The sequence below is a fragment of the Phyllostomus hastatus genome, unplaced genomic scaffold (genome assembly GCF_019186645.2).
Source record: "Phyllostomus hastatus isolate PE091 unplaced genomic scaffold, TTU_PhHast_1.1 phas_contig_40, whole genome shotgun sequence".
In the NCBI taxonomy this organism is placed as follows: Eukaryota; Metazoa; Chordata; class Mammalia; order Chiroptera; family Phyllostomidae; genus Phyllostomus; species Phyllostomus hastatus.
This window is the reverse complement of record NW_025333872.1, coordinates 54,185,858-54,204,993: the sequence shown is the minus strand read 5'-3', so window position 1 is coordinate 54,204,993 and position 19,136 is coordinate 54,185,858. Positions and strand designations below refer to the sequence as shown.

The following is a 19,136-nucleotide window of genomic DNA, read 5'->3' as shown; positions in this document are numbered from 1 at the left end:
CTGATTGGGTGGTGTGCTTGCTTTTCTTGGGTACTGTTCTGACTGCCAAGGATGTTCCTGCCTTGCCCCAGACCACTGTGGTGGAATTAATTAGACAGTTGGGCTCATTGACCCCATTGGATAAAGGAAGCTGGGATGCTGAAAAGATGCTTTGTTCTGAATTCAGCACAATTATAAAATTATGCAATAGGAGTGATGGAATATCTATTTGGATTGTGACTAATACCATCTCCCAGCTACTATCAAAGAACTCACTGCCTCTAAGAGAAAGTTCTGTGAGAACAAAGCAAAAAGAACATCAGTAAGAAATACTGAAGTCAGTGGTGACTGATTTCATGCAGGTGACAAAGTTAAGGTGTACTTTTATCTATCTGCATATTTATATCTATGTCTGTATTTTATCTGTCTCAGGAAATGGGCAGTGACTACTAATGGGTACATGTTTTTGTTGATGATTGTACAACTCTGAGTATTGTAAAAACCAATGGATTGTATACTTTAAGTAGGTGAATTGTGTGACATGCTGTATGTCATTTTACCTCAAACAAATATACAAATACCTTATGATACCCTTGTTCCCCAACAAAATAAAACATTCTCTTGATCTTCCAACCCTCAAAATTCTCCTTTCATAGTCAACTCCTTTCAAATATTTTTAATGGATTTAAAAACTTCGTTTTCCTGTACCTGAATAACATGCTAATATTTCTCCTTTTTGAGTTTTTCAATTCAATAGGCATCAGCTATTGACTTTCTGGAAGATAAGATTATTGCTCTCTTTTTTCATTCTCTCTTCCTTATATTCCATCATGTACAAGCACATTTCCCTCATAACTTTACAAATATAGTCATAATTTTAGTGACATCATTTTTCAGTGTTTTAATTTTTGACTTTATTGAAACTATTCATAGTTAGGCTAAGTTGTTTTCTATAGTTACTTTTCTTACAATGCATTTTGTTTTCCATGTAGTTAATAATCACACGTAAAAAATGGAGATAGTTGTAGATTCATATGCAATTGTAATATATGATACAGAAAAAATCACCTTTACATTTTACCCAGTTTCTCAATGATCACATTTTACAGAACCATAGTATAATATAATATCATGACCAGGATATTGACATTGATTCAATCTTACTCATTTCCCTAGTTTTACTTGTTTACTTGTATACAGTTTTACTTGTATGTATGTATATTAAGTTGTATACAGTTTTATTACCTGTGTAGGTCCATGTGTCTATTACCATAGTCAATATTCCAGACGTTTCTAATTCTACAGTGGTGTGCTGTTTTTCTTTTCTAACCACACCTTTCTTCCCCTTAATTCCATGTCCAATCCCTGGCAACCACTAATCTGCTTCAGTTCAAGAATATTATAAAAATGTAATCATACCGCATAGAACCTTTTGGGATTGGCTGTTGTGTGCTCATTAGATTCCCTGGAGATTGATTCAGATTTTTGTGCGTATAAATACTTCGTTCTTTTACTTTACTGACTAGTATTCCTTGTATATAAGGACTAGTATACAAACAGTATACCACTGTTTGTTTAACCATCACCTATTGAAGGACATCTGAGTTCTTTCCTGTTTGGAGCCATTGTGAATAAAGCTGCTATAAACACAAACACTAGTGTACAGGCTTTTGTGTGAATATAAAAATGTTCATTTCTCTGGAATAAATGCCCAGAAATGCAGTTGCTGGGTTGTATGACAGTTTTATGTTTAATTTTCAAACGAGCTGCCTAACTTTTCCAGAGTGGCTGTATCATTTTAAAGCCCCACTAGGAATCTCGTTTTTTGGCATCCTCACCAGCATTTGGTGTTGTTACTGTTTTTTAGTTATTATTACTGTAGGTATATAGTGATACCTATTGTGGTTTTAACTTGCATTTGCCTAATTGCTAATGTTAAGCATGTTTTCCTGTACTTTTTTTTACCATTTTTTCATCCTTTTATGTAAAATGATAGTTCATGTCATTTGTCCCATTTATATATAATTGGATTTTTTAACTGTTGAGTTGTGGCAATTCTTTATATATTGAAGATAGCAGTTCTTTGTCAAAGATTAGTCCTTTACAGATATTTTCTCCAAATCTTTAGTTTGCCTTTTCAAACTTGACAGGGTTTTTTTTTTATAGTGCAAAAGTTTTAAATTTGGATGAAGTCCAATATACAGTTTTTCCTTTTATGGAAAAGAACTCCATCTAGCTGTAGATCCTGAAGATTTTCTCCTATCGTTTTTCAAAAAGTTTTATAATTGTACATTTTACATCTGAGTCTTATGATCTGTTTCGAACTCATATCAGTATAAGATGTGACACTTAAGTCAGGGTTCATTTTTTGTGCCTACGAAGTCCAATTACTCTAACATTGTTAGTTGAAAAGGCTACCCGTCCTGCATGAAAGTGGTTTTGCATCTTTCTCAAAAACCTGTTGGGCATATTTGTGTAGCCTCACTTCCGGGTCCTCAGTTCTGTTCCACTGATCTGTGTGTCTGTCCTTTTGCTAATACTACACTGTCTTGGTTATTGTAGCTATGCAGTAAGCCTTAATATCAGGTAGAGTAATTCCTCCTACTTTTTATTTTGGTAAGATTATGGTAGCTATTCTGATTCCTTTGTCTTTTCATGTACATTTTAGAATAAGCTTGTCTATGACAAAAAATTCTAACTGGGATTTTTATTGAAACTGCATTAAACTTGGGGAGAGTTGACATCTTTACTGTGTTGAATCTTCCAATCTATAAACTCAGTAGATCTTGCTATTTAGTTAGGTCTTAGATTTCTGTCCTCAGCATTTTGTACTCTTTAGCAATTTAGATCTTGTACATCTTTTAAGTGTATATCTAAGTATTTCATTTTCTTTGGAGCAGTTGTAAATGGTATTATGATTTTAATTTTGGTTTTTGCATGTTTTCTGCATCATTTCTATAGTAGGTAGAAATGTGTTTGCTTTTTGAGTTTTGGTCGTGAACTTGCTAACCTCACTTATGATTTCTAGGAGATTTTGTACATTCCATGGGATTTTTTGTTATATGCAAACAGAGATAGTTTTCAGTTCCAATCTGTATGCCTTTTATTTCTGTTTCTTGCCTTATTGTAGCTTAAATTTTTTTTCAAGTTTTCTAAGTACTTATTACTTTGTTAGCAAACTTTGCCTAAGCTTTGTACCCTCATAATATGTATTCAGCACCTTTTTCCTTCTCTCTTTTTTAAAGATTTTATTTATTTATTTTTAGAGAGAAGGGAAAGGAGGGGGAAAGAGAAATAGAAGCATTGATGTGGGAGAGAAACATCAATTGTTTGCCTCTCACATGCCCTCAGGGGACCAGGCCTGCAACCCAGGCAAGTGCCCTGACCCTGAGTGCCATGGGGTGACCTTTCCAAAGATGCTTATCCCATTGAGCCACCCCGGTTAGGGCCAGTACCTTGATTAGTTTTGAAGGAGTCTCATGGAGACTGCTGTTCTCTCTAGGCCAGATTGGTTGATTTCTAAGCCTACTTCACACTTTTTGGAATGTCACCATCGTCCTAGAGATTCCTTTTGCCTTTCTCTTGGGTTTTGGGGTTCTTTATTATATAGGTTCTATATCTGTATTTTCTAGTAACTATTCTGTCACTTTGCTGGAGTACAATTTCTAGTAATTAACTGAGAAAGAATGTATAGGAGGCAAATTTGTTGGTACTTAGCATGACTGAATATTACTTGAATCTTTGAGTTTGTCTGACATTTGAAGTGACAATGAATTCTAGTCTTGACAATGTTTTCCCTTAGGATTTTAAAAGCATTGCTTTTTCTTCTTCTGGCTTTTGGCTTTGAAGTTTGGTGTGATTTTGATTATGATTCTTTTTATGAAACCTGTTTTTTTTTTCTCTCTCTAGAAACTTAGAATTTACTTTGTTTTTAGAGTGCTAAAATTTCATAATTATATGTCCTGGTCTGGATTAATTTTATCCATTTGGCTGGATAATACTGACATTTTGTCAACCTGGAAACTCATGTAATGGGAGCTCATGAGAAATTTTCATAAATGATTTCTTTGATGATTTCCTCTCCCCTGTTTTCCCTGCTCTCTCCTTTTTGAATTCCTATTGTTTGAATATTAGATCTCTTGGCCTAGCGTTTTAGTCTTCTTACCTTTTCTCTTGTTTTTCCTTTTCTCTGTCTTTTTATGCTTTCTGGGAGACTTTTTCAATATTATCTGCTAAATCTTTTGAGTTTGCATGTCTCTAATCACATTATTAATTTTTGAGAGTTTTTTTGGAACTGTCCACTTAAAAATTTTTTTTATCATGTTCTTGTTTTAAGGATGTAGTCACCATGTTCTGTCTCTGAGAATATTAAATGTAGTTTTTCCTTTTCAAGGTTTTTTTCTTGCATATTCATGGTACCTTTTCTTCTGTACTTTTTGCTTTTAGTTTATTTTGTATTTTATCTTTTAGATTAGCTGCAATTGTCAGGTGTTTGGTGGGACAGGAAAAAGCTATTTGAAAGCTCTGAATGACTGAGGTTTGTGCACTGTGGGCTTCAGTGTAGGGTGATCTGCCTTTAGGATTCTCTCTGATGTAATTTTTCTTAGGCATTTACTCTTGAACTGGTTAGCCTTCTGGATGCTGGGTATAGGAGAATGTTTTGGGATTTCAGTATTCAGTGTGTAAACTTGCACATCATCTTCCTTTTTCAGTGTGTTGTTCTTGTCTCAGTGTCTTTTATGTAGACATTTTTATTTTTAAGCCTCTTGTGTTCTCTCAGATTAAGGAGGGACATTTCTTAGCTATGCAGAGTAGGGAAGGGTTGGGGACCTAAGGATCTAAATCTTATCAAATCTGTCAGCTGATCTGGTTTTAGTCCCACATTCACTTCTGTTTCAGGAGGTGATAACTGATGATTCTTAGGTCTTTGGGGAGTTCTGTTTTAGGAATCACCATCCTTGGCTTTCACTACTGCAGGATTCAGCTTTTGGTTTTGATAAGTCAAAAGCTTCCAGTTTCTAAAATTGGTTGCTGTTGTATTCTTTTCTTTACCATATTGAGTTTATCCTTTAAGATGAAGTACTCTTTACTGTCATTTCAGTGGTGTTTGGGGAAGAAATAGATCTGATGCATGTGTTCAAGCTGCCATTTTAAAACAAGTTTTTGTGATACAGATATATATATTTTTCAAAAATTTATTCAGTATCAGCAAGAGGAAACTTTGATTAGCACCACAGAACATTTTATGACTTCAGTTACGGAGGAATACCACATTTTTTGCAGTTTTAATTGACTTCCCTTTTTACACATGTTGGCAAGAGAAAAAAAGTTAGCATATGGCTGAAAGATAAAATAACTAAATTCCATGGAAACCTTTAAAATGAAAGGTGAGGCTTATGTTGAAGGATCAACTAATATATTTAGTTACTTTTTTCCTTTTGATTTATTTTTTCATATACAGACTGGAAACAACAAAATTTTACATGTCTGTTTTTCTCTTGCTGCCCAGGTTGATGTTTCCACAAAGTGGTTTTAAGTTCCCTCTGCTGAGATTTTAAGTATTTTGATTTGTTTAACAAGGGTTGTTCATAGAAAAAAATTGCTTTGGACAGTATACAGGACTAGTGGAGATAGGCCGGTTCACAACATCAGACAAAACAATCTGTATCAGCCAGATGGCTGGTTTCTGTGGACACCCTTTGCTGTCCTCACTGAAGGTACCTTGTGTCTTGAGGTAGTCCACTCCTCTTGCCCGTAGACATCGTATGTCTTGTCACTGAGTGCATGTCCTTAATCATCATGATATATTTTTTAATTGGAAAAAAGTCAAATAAAAATACATGGTTTACATAGTCCAAAATTTTAACATTGATTATCTTTGAGTGATAGACTTATTGGTGTTTGGTAGTTTTTTATCCTCCCTATATGTTTTATTACTTGTACATGTGTTAATTGTAAAGTACAAAAAGTAAAGAATATGATACCTACTTTATTAATTACTTTTTAACTCATGTTTGCTTCTGGGAAGAGAAAAATATTCACTACCTTTTTTCAAGAGATAAGATATGCATCGAGTCCAGGATTTGAACCATAAAGTGCTTGATTTTGAAATACATGGTGATATAACTAACATACATCTTGATGCATCTTTTCCCATATAAAAATTCTGGAAAAAATATAGACTTACATTTTTAATTTTAGTCTTCAGTGTGTATATTATGCTCACAGTTTGGGAAATAATAGCATTATTTATCTGTTGTTTTTATATGAAAAACTCTTGCATAAATGTTAAGTAACTGAATGGCTGCACAGATACACTGGCTGGCTGTGAATGGGCGGACGGAGCTACTCCATGACCTTGTACAACACGTCAGTGATGTTGATGTTGAGGATGCCATGGGGCAGACAGCACTGCATGTGGCCTGCCAGAATGGTCACAAGACGGTAAATTCAGCTGTGAGAATTTTAAGTTGCATGTGTTTATTTTTTAAAAGTTTGAATCTGTGAGAAGATTTTTACTGTGCATAACTGGGAACATGAAGCATTATAGCAAAATCTTGTTATTACATTTTCTTTATCATAGTCTTCTGATTTATATATTTTATGTAGAAAAAAGGAATAGAAAATAGTGCTTTAAATCTGTTTAAAATATTTATAACTTGGATTTCAGTTTTATTTCTGATTTGTAGATTTTTAATAGCTGAATATATTAAAATTTTAATGTAGTATGTTCATATATAACTTTAACAATTATGTTTTCTTCTCAGTTTTATCAACTAGTTCATATTTTATTTTTTACTTCTAAGCCTCAGTTATTGGAATTAAATAGTAAAAAAAGTGAATACCAGCATTTCTTAAATAGTTAACTTGTATTATCCTATTTGCTGCTTTGGAATATGATACAAGGACTAGAGTGACCGTAGTTTTCTTTCTGACTTTAGATTTCTGAAATTATGCATTTGTTCTATAACCATACTTTTCTCTTATTCCCATGTACAAACATTTGGCTTTTAAAATTGCTTCTAGTTTTCTCTCTCATTAGGAGACTTTGCTACTTTATATAAAAGTTGTAAACATAAGATTTTAGATGAATTTCTGCTTTGCTATAATTTCCTGTGATTTCCTGGTTACTTTCATTTTTTTTCACATTTACTATTGTTCATAATAGATTTTATTTATTTACTTTCTAATCATAACGTTAACAGCAAAGACCAACCCAAAACAAAAAGCCACCACCACCAACTACAAAGATACATAATTTTTTTAAATTTATTTTTTGTATACTATCTGAGTGTTACCTTTTTGTTGAGAGAATTCTTAGTGAAATCTTGGATATCCATCTCTGCAAACACTTTTTTCCTATGGGTTCAGAATGTAGGATCCTACATGATTAGATGCTTTATGTATGACCTCAATTCACAGAATATTTTACTTCTTTAAGATAGTGAGGCCAAGGTTGACATTGTCTTATGTTTAATAAGAGTTGAATAAAAAGGATATGGGATTGTTTTTTTTTCTTCTGGGAATTTCTTCTGAACATCACTGTTCATTTTAAGTTTTTTGTTTTTTATCATCTGAAAACTAACCCAATGTTTTCAAGGTATATTCCTTCTCATTATTTTTTACTTTCTTAGAGTCTACACTATTATATTTTAAAAGTATTCCATATGAAAAAAAGTCTACCTGAAATATTTTAATTTTGAGTGGCCCAGGTTTTTAAGCAGCTCATGCTTATTAGAGAGTCAGTTCTCCTGTTAGCTCTCACAGGACAGAAAAGCACTTGCTTTGATAAAAACACTGTTTTGCTATAACAGTAAGTGGAGTGTCATTTACTAAGATTGCAAAACCTACCTGTGTGCCCAGAAACTGGTGTAGGAAAAGTTGGAATTCAGATTAGAAGTGATCTACAAAAGCTAATTTTAGTTGCCTTGAATCAGTGAAGAAGCAAGAATTACATAGGAACTCTTATTTCAAAACATGTGCATTACAGGCTGCATTAGAAATTTAGAATTGCCTTCTGAAGTTATTGAAAGGTAGTTAGTATAAGTATAATATATTCCATATGGTTTGCAACCTAAAGCAGGTGTGGTAAAGTAAGGGAGAATTCCTCATAGCCAAATGCCTTTGAAGAATTGTATTCTCAGAAGATTTATAGGGAGCCTGACTTCACTGTGGTGATGAGTTTTACAGGGTGAGATTTTGCAGATATAGTAGAGGAGGAAGTGTACAAAAAACCATGTTGACTTGGGGTTGATTGTATTAGTGAGTGACATTCCATTCTGTCATAGTTGTTCAATTATAGTTATCTGCAAGGATCATATACAGATAATGTTTAAAACTGACCATTTTCTAAATCATTTTATTCATCTTTAATCCTTCAATTAGGGCAAAAAGGAATTTTCAAAAATTTGTACCTTTAAATTGTATCTGTGAATTGTACCTCTAAAAATCTGTGTTGATAGGTGCTGATGTTACATGTGTTTCATAATTATTCATGTATTTCTGGGCTGTTTCAGATGTCAGTAGATAAGCATACCCTTTTATCTTTAGTTAGATATGATTTATTGGGTTATGAGATATGATAATTTGTTGTAGGATAGGGATTATTGATTTTTTTAACCCTTTGTATATCTTTTCATAAGCTGAGTACTGCATCTAAAATATTTTGTCAGGTATCATAGTGACTTATTTTAGTGGCAAGTGAAAATGGCCTTTCCATGATCTTAAAGTAGCCAGTTCTTGCATAAAATCATTAAAAGGTATTCAAAACTGGTGTCGGTGTAGACATGGTTTTCAAGTTTTTAGTTTATATTTAAGCTGAAAAGCTTGCATATTGCTTATGTAATTTTTAAAAAATGTAATATAAAACTTCAAAGAGGGAAAGAAAACTATTTAGAAAACATTTATAAAAATATCATTGCTTTTCAAATTAAAGAGACAGCTATGATAAAGAAATTCTCTGAAATATACTGTCTAATGTTAGGGAAAGTCTCAAGGATGCGTGATAATCCCTCCTCCACCTACTTTATTTATTTAAAATTGTGGTTTTGTCACTTGCAACTGAAATTATGTTTTAACCACTATATTAAAAGTATTTTTTTGCTTTGAATTGACACTCCTAATAACTAAGTGTAGATTTTTAGAGGTGGAGCATTCAGCGTTACAGAATTGGAAATCAGATGACTCATCCATGATCACACTGTTAGGAGTGAAATTAGAATTAGAGCCTACTCCCTGTAATTGAAAAAAATAATGAATTTGTAATTGAATACTATATTTTTGCTCTAATGACAAGAAATGTTTTCCAGATTTACATTACTGTTTTTTAAAGTTAAAAGATTTGGTATGCTCATTTTTGTTGTAACTAAGAAGTTGTTATGATTTCATATAGATGCAACATAATAGCACTGTGATTTTAAACTATTCCTATTTGTAAATGATCAGGTGAAAGAAAAGATCATAACTCCTTAATAATGTAATTCTTTATAACTGTCCTTAGGTCAGTTGTTATTAGCTGTACAATATTAAAATTATGACTTGTTTTTGGATATTAATTTTAACAAGTCATTTCAGAGTTTGATTATTCAGCTGGCTTATTATATAATCTTTGACAACTTTTTCTTTCCCTGGCTTATGTGCCTCCTAAGGTATATATTCTTTACTGATTACATAATTAGGAAAAATGTTGTAAACATGTTGGAAGACACTTAAAAGCAATAATAGTATGAGTGCTGTTAACAGTCATTATTAATATGGATAATGTGATTCTACAAGGCAATATAGAGAGGATTATCTGGATCCTTAATTCGTTTACTCTTGTGCAGTAAGTTAGGCCTAATGTGTTGTTTGAGTTTTAAACACATTTTTAGAAAGAGTAGTGAAACTTAACATTATTCTGCATATGTGTAATTGACTCTGATTTTTTTGGCCATAAATTGAACTTACTTTTTGGTAACTTTTTTCGTTGTAATTAGTTAAAATTTATTAATGTGTTGAATTGCCACAAATAGTTGCTTAATGTTTCTCTGGAATAACTTGGATTGAGAAACCCTAGAGAACTATGAGGTGGTTCAGTCTTAATTTATGTAAGTTAGAGTACACAGCAGAATTATTTTATGGACAAATTTCAATTTGCTTATAAATAAATTTTATTTTTATCAGAATAAATTTTATATTGCTAAATTTATATACTGAATATGAAGCTTTGCAAACATATAAAATGATAGCTGAACCCTGCGTAGAGTAGATTTAAGTTCCTGAAATGTAAAAGCAGTCCTTTGACACTGGTATTATAGACTATCTTTGATAGAACTGACTACATTTTTTTTTTCGCTGAAATTCGTAGGCTTGTTAAGGAACAGTGGTCACTCACCTATGTTCAGTCAGCTCTCTTGATATCTTTAGTCAGCTTCCAAGCTTTTCATCCAGAGATTATAGGACAGACATACATTTAAAGCTTTGTGAAAACATTGATGGATCAGCCTCGAGGCAGAAAAGATAGACTAACATTATATATTTTTTGTATTTTTAGGTTTTGAGTAATTTTATTTATTCTAATGTTAGATTTCTCATTTATCACTTTTGGGAAATGTGGGAAAAAATAGAAAGTTCTCTTACTCTGTTTTTTCTCATATGAATAGATAATATTGATTTTTTTTGCTAGATATTACATAAGAGTTCAAAGTCTCTATAGTTTTATGTGGACAGATTTTTAGAGAAGACATGCAAACCAGTCACTGATTACTGAGTTGGCCATTTTTCTTAGTGCTTATTTGTGCATTGCCATTAAATCATGTCATCAGAGCAGAACTTTTAAAATTTAATTAAATTTATTGGGGTGACATTGATTAATAAACAGAATTACTTTTAAAAAAATTAAAACAAATTTTTTTGTTGTTTGGTCTTTTAGCATATGATAACATAATAATAGATTTTTACCTGTAGTTTTAATATTGAATATCTATTCCTTTTTACTTTGATCAGCATTGTTTAGAGACTTGGCATTGATAAAGTGGAGCTGCCTTGGATTTCTTACTTTGTAATTTATCAGTGTATTGGGCACAGGTGGTCTTTGTTAGTCACTGCCTTCAATTAAATGACTTTTGTGATTGACCCAAACATCAGCTTTGCACATTAGTTTTCTACTCAAGATATTGTTTTATCATTTGAAAGGTCATGAAATCTGATGAAAATGCGTTGTTTCTTAAGGATTTTTTCCAGCCTATATGAAAATCCCCTTTCAATGCTTTTTCTTCAAGTTTCCTTCCTGGCACTTTCTTATTCCATAAGGAAGAAGACCCCCATCCCCCATTGTAGATTATCTAGAAATATGAGGATAATTATATTTTAAGGGGAGGAGGGAATTTCAAATTCTGAATTATTTTAAAATCATATTTTGGTGATCTAAATGAGGCATATAAAATGATATCAGTTCACTGTTGTTCTTAAAATTGTGTTGTGATAACTTGGAAAAAAGAAGTAATCAGCTATCAGCCACAATTATTTATGTTGGTATACTTTTACATTTATATTTACTAAATTGTAAGCTGCAGAGCTTGATTTTTGCAAGTAAATGAAAAGCCATAAAATAAGACATAATGCAGTTTTCACAAGTATTTTGTATAGGAGTTTAGAGGAGAGAAATATGCTAAAACAAATTGAATTCAAATCTGTCATTCAAATTCTATCATTTTTTCTGGATAGACTTTATTACCATCTAGTGCACTAGATACTTTATTTCTTTTGTCTCTTGGTATTCCTTTCCCACTAGAATGTAAGCTTCATAAAGGCAGAGAGTTTTGTCCCTTTTGTTAATTGCTGTAAGCATCTAGAGTAGTCCCTAGCTCATAATAGACATTGAAATTTTTGTTGAATGATGGAAGGAATGGACTAGTTAAATGCTGTATCATTTCAACCAATTTATTTCTGGCATTCTCGTTCTATTTCTGAGTGTCCCTGTTTTTTATAAAAATTGATTTTAGATGGGAGGGAGGGAGAGGGGGAGAGAGACAGACATTGACTTACTGTTCCAGTTATTTATATATTCATTGTTTGATTCTTTCTATTACATAGATTATATAGATCTTAGAATTTCTCTTGGAATAGAAGAAATATATGAATAGTGTATCTTAAAATATTTTTATTAAAACCTTTGTAATAAAAAATAATAGCCCCTTAAACCATCATTCTTCTTTGTCAAGTCATGATCACCAGGCAACAATATTCAATTCTTCTTGCTTTTCTTGTATCTATTTCCAAATAACATGCTTCTGCTGCTTTTTCTCAGTTCATAACTTTTAGATAGCAGCAAATCAGTTCTTGTTATGGTGTGTGAGGATTTAACTAATTTAAATCCTCTTCCCATACTCTCTTCCCCCATTTCTAAAATTAATTATACCACAAGTTTTGCTTAGATAATATTAGTTGTATATATAGTTAGGTAAATGTTGTTTACTGCTGAGTCAGGTGTATTTCTTGTCTGCCAGCCTAGACCCTTCCTGTTCACTTTGTCCAAAGAATAAACCTCCTTCCTGAGACAGTGTAAGGTACATTAGTAGCTAACTGTATGGGTTGGGAAAGAGGGGTTCTGGGAGAAGATCCAATTGTTTCTTTTATAGGTTTTCAACTACTCCTGTTTTTAGCTATATGTAACTGTTCCTATCTTCCAATGTACTTGGTAGTATCGGCTACTGTATTTTTTGTGTTCTGTAGTAAGCATCGATGATTTGTTGTTGGAATCCCTGTTTATAGGCACTTAGACTTTAATTTTCTTTGATCTGCTACGTCAGTTTCTGTTTCTCTACTTGCTTGCCAATTCCCAAACTGATTTACTTACCTAGTATGCTGTTGTATTCTTTCCTGTTCTTCCTTGTGGGTTTTTATAGCATGATTATTTTATTGCCATTGCACCAAGTTCTAGAACAGCAAGAAAAATGAACATGTGTGTTCAATCCAGAAATAATACTAAACAGCCTGATTCCCAAAACTATGTTTTTACACATTTTCTTTTTCAGGAGAAATTAAAATTAGGGTCATAGGAATAAAACCAGAAAAGATCCTCCTTCTTAGGTTTTCAGGCAAGCCTTGCTCAACCCTTAATCATCAGATATGTATTCTTAAGATTTTAGATTAGCTTACTTTTTGTTAGTAATTGACGGTTGCAGAAGGAAAGCTTAGGGGACATGAGAAAACAGGAATGATGGTCAGAAAAACTGAGTCAGTATTGGCTGCTGTTATAGCAAAAGTATTCTTAACTTTTTAACATTTTGTACTTTAATAATTATGTTCTTTGACTTTGAGAGAGTTATAGCTGTGGTACATATTTTTTCTTTGACTTTGAGAGAGTTATAGCTGTGGTACATATTTTTTCTTTTTAGAGGCAAAATTTGTATTTTAAATTCAAATATTTAGAACAGTACCGTTAAATTTACTAGCTGTGAATAGCTGTTTAAACTTAGATTAAATATAAAATAAAATTTAGTTTTTCATTTGTGCCAGCCAAATTTTTTAACTTTTTTTTTTAAGATTTTATTTATTTATTTTTAGAGAGAGGGGAAGGAAGGGAGAAAGAGAAAAACATCAATGTGTGGTTCCCTCTTATGTTCACCTGACTGGGGACCTGGCCTACAACCCAGGCATGTGTCCTGACTGGGAATCGAACCATTGTCCCTTTGGTTGGTAGGCTGGTGCTCAATTCACTGAGCCACACAAGCCAGGGTGCCAATGTTTTTTAAAATTAAGATTACTTTAAAAAAAAATTCTCACCTGAGGATATGTTTATTGAATTGGGAGGTGGGGTGGAGAGAAACATCAATGTAAGAGAGAAACATCGATCAGTTGCCTCCTGTACTCACCCTGACTGACCAGAAATGAGATCTGCAATCTTTCGGTGGGTAGGACAATGTTCCAACAAAGTGAGGCACCTGGCCAGGCATGTACTAGCCAAATTTAACGTCCGTGATAGCTCTGTGTGCCAACTTTCTAGAGCCTTCCCAGGTTAACACAGTTTATATTACATTGATAATTCCTTATATATTGTATAGGGCCTGAGAGACTCAAGAGAGCTTACCAAAAACTGAATTTGTTCAGCCATTATAATTGTCATGTTCCTACTCATTCCTTACAGCTTCAAGTTGTGGCAAGAACTTTCTTTATATGGATAAAAATTGTGATAATTTTGTCTTTGTTTGACTTTTCTGGCTTTATTTTTAATTGTTTCTTTTCTCCCCAGACAGTGCAATGCTTGTTAGACAGTGGTGCTGATATTAACAGGCCAAATGTATCAGGAGCCACTCCATTGTACTTTGCTTGCAGGTATGATATTTTATATTTCCAGATGCTGTCATTAAAGAATGTTGTGTATGTACTGTATTTCCAGGCACAAACATTTCTGTATATTTTCTAAGGCTCTCTTGTTTTCTCATTAATACTGAGCTGTCTTTTAAGATATGGCATTATGGTTGTTAACTGCGTGAGGAAAAGTATTTTCTATTATATTGTCTTTATATGGTATAAATGGAACTTTTGATTTGAATATTTAATTTTAGATTAATTACTTATTAAGTAATAAGAGAACACATAATACAATAATTTCCATAGTTTAACTTAAGTACCAGATCAGTTCCAGTGAGATAAGATATTAAAGTATGTCTTGGTCTAGAGCCATGTCTTTGCTTTCTCTGGATTTGTAACTTAAAAAAAAACATTAAATTACGTATTAAGTTAGTTTTGCACTTGGTCCTGGTTCATTTTCTTAAGGCATACATTTTGTTCATTGATTCATTTATGCAATATGCAGACATTTAGCTAGCACTCACTGTTTTCCATTATTATAGGCATTAGAGATACAGTAATAAATACAGCCCAGTCCTTGTGGAGATAACAATATAATACTTATAAACATACACCCTCCCACACATAGATACACACACACACACACACACACGCATACAATGTTATGTTAAAATTGTTTGCAATTAGCAACAGTTCATAATATTAGAGCTTTTCTAAAAAGCTCTAATATTTTTAAATCCAAATATTATAAGAAGAGCTTTTCTGAAAGCTGTTCTTTTTCTTGGTCCTTTTTCCTGTTTTATATCATTTTATTGGAGATTTGTTTTAGACTGAAACACTATATTTTTCAGACTATAAGACGCACCCCCCACCCCCCATTTGCGAGGAATAATGGTTGCTAATGCTGCTGTTGAGTTCTATTTACATTCACATTGGTGAAATATTATGCTATTTATATTATTAAATATTTTACCACATTTTTTGCTCCAAATTTTTTTTTTCCTATTTTCCTCTAAAACCTAGATGCATGTTATGGTCCAAAAAACACAGCACCTACTTTTCTTCTTGTTTAGCTTCTCTTTAGGAATTCTGATGTTACTTTGATTACACTGATGCAAATCATCATTGGACAACCTTGAATTAGAGTACAAGGACTTTGGAGCTCTAAACTTTAGATCTTATCTGAATTCAGTCAGTTTCTAAAATTATTATTTGGTTGCTTGGCTAGATAACTAGTTTTTTCCATAGTATCCTGAATTTATGAATAATAATATTTGATTGTGTGAAATTATATCCCATCCTGAGGGGTTATCTCTAGATAAGACCTTCCTTTGAAGCTTCAGATTTGAATGCCCACCTGTCTGATTTATACCATCGCTTGCAAGTCTCTTGGAATATTGATGTTAACGTGTCCAAAACACAGCTTTCTGATTTTCCTTTTTAAACCTCCTTCAGTTTTTCCCAGCTCAGCCATTGGAGCCTGTATCCTTCCAGTTTAAACCAGAAACTAGATCATTGTTTTTTCTCTTTCTATTCCTCTGTCCCTTAACTTGGAAATTATTAGTCAGTTCTATAAATTCCACTTTCAGAATACATTTTGAATCTCTTCATTCTCTCTGACTCACTGAAACCTCTTTGGTTAAAGTTGTTACCTCTCTCTAGAGTACTGCAGTAGTCTCTTAATTGGTCTTCCTGATTCCTCTGCTTCCCTTCCATCTGTTCTTTCCTCGGCTGCCAAAGTGATCTTTTAAAGAAATGAATCGGTCTTGTTCCCTTGTCTTTAAACCGTGTATTTAAAACTTTTCCGTGCCTCTTTGTTGCATTTAAAATAAAATCCAAACTCTGCATTCACCTGTGAGACCTGTGTGGTTGAACTCTGGCTTGACTCACTGTTCTTCAGCCACATTGGTGTTCTTTGAGTTCCCCAGACACAGCCAACTCTTTCCATCAGGCTTTTCTTTTCTACATGCTGTTTGTTTTGCCCAAAATATGCTTCCCTAGGCTGTTTATGTGGCTGACTCCTTGCCTCTCCCCAAATTTTCTTTTTTATTGTTTTAAAGATTTTCTTTATTTATTTTTAGAGAGAGGGGATGGGAGGGAGAAAGAGAGGGACAGAAACATCAATGTGTGGTCTCGTGGGCTCCCAGCTGGGGACCTGGCCCAAAACCCAGGCTTGTGCCCTGACTGGGAATCAAACTGGCAACCCTTTGGTTCCCAGGCAGGCTCTCAATCCACTGAGCCACACCAGCCAGGGCCTCTTCCCAGATTTTCTACTAAAGCATTATGAGCAATTCCTTCACAGTATTTTATATTTTGTAATTGTTTATTTATTTGTTTATAGTATGTCTCCCCTACTAGACCAAATTTTATTCACCACAGTCAATGTGCAGTACAGTGCTTTCTGCTGAAATGCTTAATAAATGTTTTTGAATGAATCAGTCACTATAATTACATGTTTGAGAAATATCTTTTATAAAATAATGCCATATCTAATAGAAAAATACAAGTATATCAGTACTGTATAGTACTGGTATATTCATATAGTTAGTGTAAGCATAGGGATATGGTAAAAAAAGTTTTAGAAGTATTTTCTGTTAGTATTATATTCCCATCATTAAGTTTTTTAAAAAATTGATTTTAGAGAAAGAGAAAACCATTGATTTGTTATTCCACTTACTTATGTATTCATTGGTTGATTCTTGTATGTGCCCTGACCAGGGATTATACCCGCAACCTTGGTGTATTGGGATAATGCTGTAACAAACTGAGCTACTTGGCTAGGGCCCCCATCATTAAGTTTTAATCTAGCAACATTGGGTCTCTTTGAACAAACACCATTAAGCAAATCTGATGAAAATTGAAACTGGAAAATAAATTCATCATATTAGAGTAGGATAATAGATATGGAATATGGTTCATTTATAAGCAGTCTTTTAATAATATTTGTGTTTTCTAGGTATTCTTATACATTAAAGATATGGTTATTATCTGTATGTGGTCTCTGATAAACAAAAGGGAAAGGAATGTGGGAATTAAAAGTGCTTGACCCTGCAGACAAATTATAGGGCTTGAGGATTAAAAAGTTAAATTTAATGCAAGATTTTACTGGTTAAGATGTATTACTAGGTGTATTATCGTGTATCTTATTTAAGAATCAACTATCAAAACTTTTTTTATTTTGAATTAAATTCAAAAGGTATTGAGATGTATAGGAGAAAGTGCTTAAGTTTTGAAAGCAGCCCAAAGCTTTGAACATTTAGTCAGGTTTCTTGACCTCTGAAGCATTGTTTCTTTATGAAGTGGAAATGCTTTTATCTGCCTTGTGAGGCAACAGAATTAAATAAATTGGGTTTAAACAGCCCATAGACTCAAAACTGTAAACGTATAGAATAGGGAAGGACCATTGGAAAAATATGGTGTTTTTGTTTCATAAGCTTTTGTTTCCTAAAAATATTGGAGTGTATATACTATGTGCACTTTAGACAAGTTTTCAAATTGTATCACTGAACGAGCCTGAAGTTAGAAGACTGAAAGTGCTTGAGAATTCAGAAGTGTTTTAGATGTACTACAGGTTTCTTAATAGTTGAATCTTTGCTAACTTCTTAGTTTCCCAAAAGTACATTGGCATATTCTTGAAGGGGGTATATCTCAATCAATATAAAAAAATAAGTTGTAGGTCCTTGCCTTTCATGACTTTAAATACTTCTTTCCAGCCCCTTCTTGCCTGCAAGATTTCTTTCAAGAAATCAGCTGATAATCTTATGGGAACTTCTTTGTATGTAACTCTCTCCTTTTCTCTTGCTGCTTTTAAGATTCTCTTCTTATCTTTGATCTTGTCTGATGTAATTATGATATGCCTAGGTGTGTTGCTCTTTGGGTCCAACTTCTTTGGGACTCTCTGGGCTTCCTGGACTTCCTGAAAGTCTATTTCCTTTGCCAGATTGGGGAAGTTCTCTTTCATTATTTGTTCAAATAAGTTTTCAATTTCTTGCTCATCCTCTTCTCCTCTGGCACCCCTATGATTTGGATGTTGGAACACTTCAAATTTTCCTGGAGGTTCCTAATTCTCTCCTCAATTTTTTGAATTCTTGTTCCTTCATTCTGTTCTGGCTGAATGTTTCTTTCTTCCTTTTGGTCCAAACCATTGATTTGAGTCCTGGTTTCCTTCCTGTCACTGTTGGTTCCCTGTAGATTTTTCTTTATTTCACATAATGCAACCTTCATTGCTGTCTGGGTCTTTTTTATGCTGTTGAAGTACCCAGTGAATTCCTGGAGCATCCTGATAACCAGTGTTTTGAACTGTACATCTGATAGGTTGGCTATCTCTTCATCACTTAGTTGTATTTTTTCTGGAGCTTTGATCTCTTCTTTTATTTGGGCCATTCCTTTTTTGTCTCAGTGTGCCTGTTACATATAAAAGGCAGAGCCTTAGGCATTCACCAGGGCGGGGTAATGCAGGTCACTGTGTTGTGACACTGTATGTGGGGGAGGGGTCCAAGAGGGAACAATGCCACTTGCTCCGCTCTCTGCCAATTTTCAGTCACTTCCTCTACTACCTACAAGCAAATTGGGCCCTTCTGGTGCTGATTCCTGGGTGAGTGGGGTTGTGTACGGTCTAGGACCCTGTGGGTCTCTTCAACAGATCTCCTGTGAGGCTGAGAGTTTCTTCCTCTGGTGCCTCAACCCCCACAGGTGTTTTCAGTCAGATTTGAGGCTTTATTTCTCTGCACTGGGGCCCTGGGTGGCCAGGTCTGTCTCGCTCCCCAGTTGTTCCTCCCGGTTTATCTGCACGCCAGTGTGGGACCACCCGGTTTGCCAGCTGCCTGCCACCTTGCTGCGAGTCCTCTCCACCCAGCTGCCTGTCT

The 19,136-nt window shown here is 33.7% G+C and overlaps 1 protein-coding gene across 4 annotated transcripts in view; it reads left to right on the top strand.

The window, feature by feature from the left end:
• The window catches only part of HACE1 (HECT domain and ankyrin repeat containing E3 ubiquitin protein ligase 1), a 91,032-nt gene that overhangs the window by 16,733 nt on the left and 55,163 nt on the right, over positions 1–19,136 (top strand). For 3 of the 4 annotated variants that reach the window (XM_045843398.1, XM_045843397.1, XM_045843399.1), the window contains 2 exons: positions 6,292–6,423; positions 14,210–14,292. In XM_045843398.1, coding sequence (XP_045699354.1) covers positions 6,292–6,423; positions 14,210–14,292 — 215 coding nt within the window. Of the gene's footprint in view, positions 1–6,291; positions 6,424–14,209; positions 14,293–19,136 lie in introns of those variants that run through there. The other variant, XM_045843400.1, reaches the window with a different exon arrangement.